This window comes from Arachis ipaensis, chromosome B10 (assembly GCF_000816755.2).
Source record: "Arachis ipaensis cultivar K30076 chromosome B10, Araip1.1, whole genome shotgun sequence".
Lineage (NCBI taxonomy): Eukaryota > Viridiplantae > Streptophyta > Magnoliopsida > Fabales > Fabaceae > Arachis > Arachis ipaensis.
Window position 1 is genome coordinate 11,108,089 of NC_029794.2, and position 5,039 is coordinate 11,113,127.

The following is a 5,039-nucleotide window of genomic DNA, read 5'->3' on the forward strand; positions in this document are numbered from 1 at the left end:
AGGAGGAAGTTTATCAGCTCATTACTATTTTAAATATGTATACAGAAGCCTCGGGGCAGCGAATAAATGTTGACAAGTCTGGTATCACGTTTGGCAACCAGGTTCCGATCAGAAATAGAGTAGAAATAGAAGAGATCTTAGGGTTGCCGGCTTGGGATCAACCAGGCAAGTACCTGGGTCTTCCAGCCCAGTGGGGCAGATCTAAGAATAAAGCTCTTAGATCAGAACCTTTCTATGGCGGGCCTCGCATAACATTTTGCCAGTGTTCCAAAATCTTTATAATAAGAAAATCTCTAACACTCCTACCTGTCCTATTTGTTTGCAAGAACCAGAGTCCACTGAGCATGCGCTTCTACTCTGCCCTTGGACAAGGGCTGCGTGGTTCGGAGCTCAAATCCAGTGCTGTCCTACGGCCTATACTGTATCATCTTTTGGGAAATGGATAATGGATCTTTTTAAAAGTATGAAGATTGGCACAGGAACTGATTATGAGCTGTGTAGCAGCAGAGTTGGTTTTTTGGTATGGGAGGTTTGGAAAGCACGAAATCAGGCAGTGCATCACAGGTCTAAACCTAGTCCTTTACTAGTAATTCAAAATGCTAAACAAATGGAAATTGATTTTGCAAATGTTGTAGAAGAACCAGCTATAAGTTCTAATCATGATAGAAGGACAGATAGAAGGGTCACCTGGAGACCGCCTCCGCCAGGATGGATTAAGTGTAATGTGGATGCAGCTTTTCGCGAAGTGTACTCTGGAGGAGCAACAGCGGCAGTATTCAGAGATCATGCTGGAAGCCTTCTCACAGCTTCAAATCATAGAATTGCAGCTTCCTCACCTCTAGCTGCGGAAGCATTTGCGGTTAGGGAAGCATTAATAATGGCTAAAAACTTTCAACTGGATAGAATTATTTTTGAATCTGACAGTTTGATACTCATACAAGCTTTAAAATCAAAAGCATCAATTGCAGAAATTCAAGTTATTTTGGATGACATTTTGGAATTAGTGCGAAGTATCACAAATTGTGGGTTTACCTGGGTGCCTAGAGAAGGGAATGGCTTAGCACATGAAGTAGCTAGGCTTACTGCTGACGGTTCTCTTCAACAGAATTGGCTCAGGTGCAAGCCACAAATCATCATCAACATTTTGGCAAAAGAGCACTATATGTCTCTGCAACTGGCAAACAGATCATGAGTATGATGACCTTTTTGTTCTTTTTTGGCTGTGTATAAATTAAATCAGGCAGGGAATTATTTAGATTGCAGATTGAAAGTTTGGAGGCATTATGGATATGCATTTTGGTACCTTGGGTGCTGCAAATGATGTGCTGCTAGGTTCTTCAGTGATGAAGTCCATCCCCATAGATTGCCAGAGACCAGAACTTCTAAACAAGAGACTGATAGAGGGCAAAGTTCTTCTCTGTGGATACTCTTTCAACTTCATTTCTGGTTCAGCATCAATAAAGAAAGTCTCAGAAACAGCAAAGGCCCTGGCGCAGTTGGATTTGTTCTTTGTGTTGAAAACGTTTTCCCTAGAAACATGATTTGACCCAGTTCCTGTTGGTCTTCCTGGGATTGTTATCGTAGATGTCAGAAACTCGAAGGAACTTGTTGATCATCATAATATTTCTACACCAAGAGATTGGACCGGACGAGTCCAGAGTTTCACAGGAAAAGGTAAAATTGGAGATGGTTTGAGGGTCAAATGTAAAGGGCTTCAGCTTCCAAGAGGCAGATCTCCTCAAACCAGATATATTAGCTCCTGGTTCGTTGATTTGGGCTGCTTGGAGTCCAAATGGTATTGATAGGCCAAATTATGTTGGTGAGGGATTTGCCATGATATTTGGAACTAGTTTGTCTGCGCCGCATATAGCTGGCATTGCTGCTCTCATAAAGCAGAAGCATCCACATTAGAGCCCTGCTGCCATTAAATCAGCCTTGATGACGACAACATTGACATTAGATAGAGCAGGGAATCCTCTTCTAGCTCAACAACCTTCTGAAGCAGGAACTACAAAGCTTGTCAAGCTACTCCGTTTGTTTATGGAAGTGGACATGTTGATCCAAGACCTGCATTGGACCCTGGGCTGATCTTTGATGCAGGATATGAGGTTTATCTAGGCTTTTTGTGCACAACACCAGGCATTCATGTTCATCAGATAAGAATCTAATCTATAATTTTTGTTAATCAACAACATTAATTATCCTACATTCTAATATCACGTGCGTAAACAGTGTAGATATCACTGTGGTCTCTGTACTCACCCTGTCACACAGCAGTTCTTGTCTTTTAAAAATGGATACTTGTCATTCAATCACGTTGCCACCACAATACTACATGTGTAGAAGTAAAAGGAGCTTCTATACCAGAGAATTCGCCTAATAATATATATTTATTATCTGCTATGAATAGAACAGAGCATCTTAAAATTGTCAATTTCCGCTGTTACTTGTCGGAAGGAAGGGTAGCCACTCGAAACCGGCGGGGTTGTGGATGTAAAGCTAAGAGGACGATCAGAAATGGTTGTACATAATAACTAGTTGTTTATTATATATTAATAGATTAACACAATATAAATTTAGATCTTTTCAATTTTAATTTTTTTTTAAAAAGAGTTAAGTGTAATTTTTTATTTTTAAATATTTTTTTACAATTTTTTTGTCTCATTTATAAAACAAATAATAAAAAATTACACTTTATCATTTCCAATTTGAATTTGAATCAAAATTTCACTTAATTACTTCTTTATTTGAGAACTGCCAGGTGCCCAACTTTGAGAGTAAGTACTTATCAATCACACACAGCTCCACGTGTCTGCAATAAAACGCTCTACTTGTCGCTCACAGACCACTCTACTACTCTCCTGATATATTAGATATTAAAATAGATAGACATATCTATCCTACTAGATACTTACTAATTAAAAGTGGATGTAAATGTCATTACCCTAAAAAGTTTCATGCGATTGATTCATACGACCCATTTTTTCTGCCTTTTTTATAAGGTAAATTAATCATTTGGTGTTTTATTTTCTACAATATTATTAATAAAAAATTGAATAATGTTAAAGAAATTTTAAATTTTGAATCAATTAATTTATCTTTAAATGTCAGCAGAATTCAAAAAGATTTCTGATAGCATAATAAAAAAATTTAAAAAAATACATAACAAAACATTCTTTATTTTTGTGTACTTTTTAGGACTTTTTCAATTTTTTATTAATTAACCTTAACAAAACCCATCGGACATCCGTTTTGATTATTGAAATATCTTTTAACGTAAAAACTAATTATTATATTTATTTCTATAACTTATTGAATTCTGATTTTTCTAAAAGCTGTTTCACCCAATTTTTGTATAGCTGTATGATAACATATAAGAAAGTAGAATAGAGAAAATGCAACAAATGGAATTAAAGTTTTCACTTCCAAAAAATTGGTCTATGTGCGATAAAATAGTTTAACATTAATTTTATATTTTTATTCGTGAATAAATTTATTAAGACTAAATTTTTAGGAATAGAAATGATTCCATATAAGCCTAATGCATAATGGCATGATCCAATTCGATAATTCCGTAGCCCATAGGTTCCAAGCCCAAAAGAACAATCAATCATTCTAAGAATTTTAACACTGTTATTCTCAAAATTCAGAACAATATAACTAAAAAAGGTGATAACAACACATTTTAATCACAAAGAAAGAGTAATAATTGTACAAACAAAATCATCTGTAAAATCTTATATACATAATCAACAGCTACAAGTCTACAACCACAGATGTATATACATACATACATTAATTAATTAAAACATAAAAAGGTAATAATATACAAACAGCACTATTCTATACAAAAAGAAAAAAAAAAACACAAGTACAGAGCATCTTGAAAATCATCGTTGTCATTGTGGTTGTCGTTAATTTTCGGTGTTACTTGTCAGAAGGATAGCCACTCGGAACCGGGGCAGGGCTGTGGATGTAGAGCTAAGAGGACAAGCAGAAAAATTGTAGTAGCTGCCTTCTCCGCCGCCGTCTTTCTGCTTCTTGTGATGGCCGGAGCAAGACAGCGCCGTCACTATGCTCTTGAATATTCTAATCTTGACTCGGCCCCTTCTCGGCGGCAACATCTGTGTGTGTTTCTGACGGTGGCGGTGGTGATTATTCGTTGCCAATGAAGCGAAAAATAGAGGAATTGAACAGGAGAAGTGAACAAATGGTGGTTGGAGGAGGTGGAATCTCAAAAAGACAAAAAGAATTAGAATGAAGAGCAAAAAGAGAAACAAGCCTTTTGTTTTGGTTGTGAATTGTGAATTGTAACGAAATGAAGCGTGAATTCGAGTTATAGCTGTGTTATAAAGGTATCAGAGAGTAACTATAGCAGCCTTGCTGTTGAAGTTTCTCCATTTTTACATATTTCATTGTAGGGTTTTTAATTTATTTTTTTTAATAGATCCTAAAAATATATAAAAAATTACAACTTAAGATTTTAGAAATCAAACAAGTATTTAAAACCTTATGATACTAGACTTATATTTTTAATCAATCATCTTATACATGCACAAAAATAAATCATTAAATTGCATATTGAAATATGTATTTGATCTTTTATAAAAAAAATTATTATAAATAAATTTTATGATTTAGTTATTATAGATTTAATTGTTTTGTTATGGCAGATTTAATTATTCCAAAATTTGATTATTTTATTAAAAATATACAAAATAATATAATTATTTATACAAATTACATACTAATTAATTTTATTATTTTGTTTTAATGTATAAATAACAAAAAAATTAAAATATATTTTATTTATTATTTTTATTAGCAGATCATGTTTTAATGAGTACTGTACTCTACTTTTTGAATTTGAATTCTCTAAATTTTAAACTTTTATGTTAGACAGTAAAGTGTGATTTCTCACCTTTGAATAATTTTTCTATCATATTTTCTCTTGATCCCACCTATAAAATAAATTGTAAGAAATCACATTCTATCTTCTAAAATAAAATTTAAAATTTAGATGATCCATACTTTTACTT

At 34.0% G+C, this 5,039-nt stretch overlaps 1 protein-coding gene and 1 pseudogene across 1 annotated transcript; both read left to right on the forward strand.

Moving 5' to 3' along the window:
- LOC107620121 lies at positions 446–1,192 on the forward strand. The gene has a single exon (XM_016322337.1). It carries the CDS (start codon positions 446–448, stop codon positions 1,190–1,192), a length of 747 nt encoding a protein of 248 aa, XP_016177823.1.
- Positions 1,284–2,168, forward strand: LOC107620122 (annotated as a pseudogene).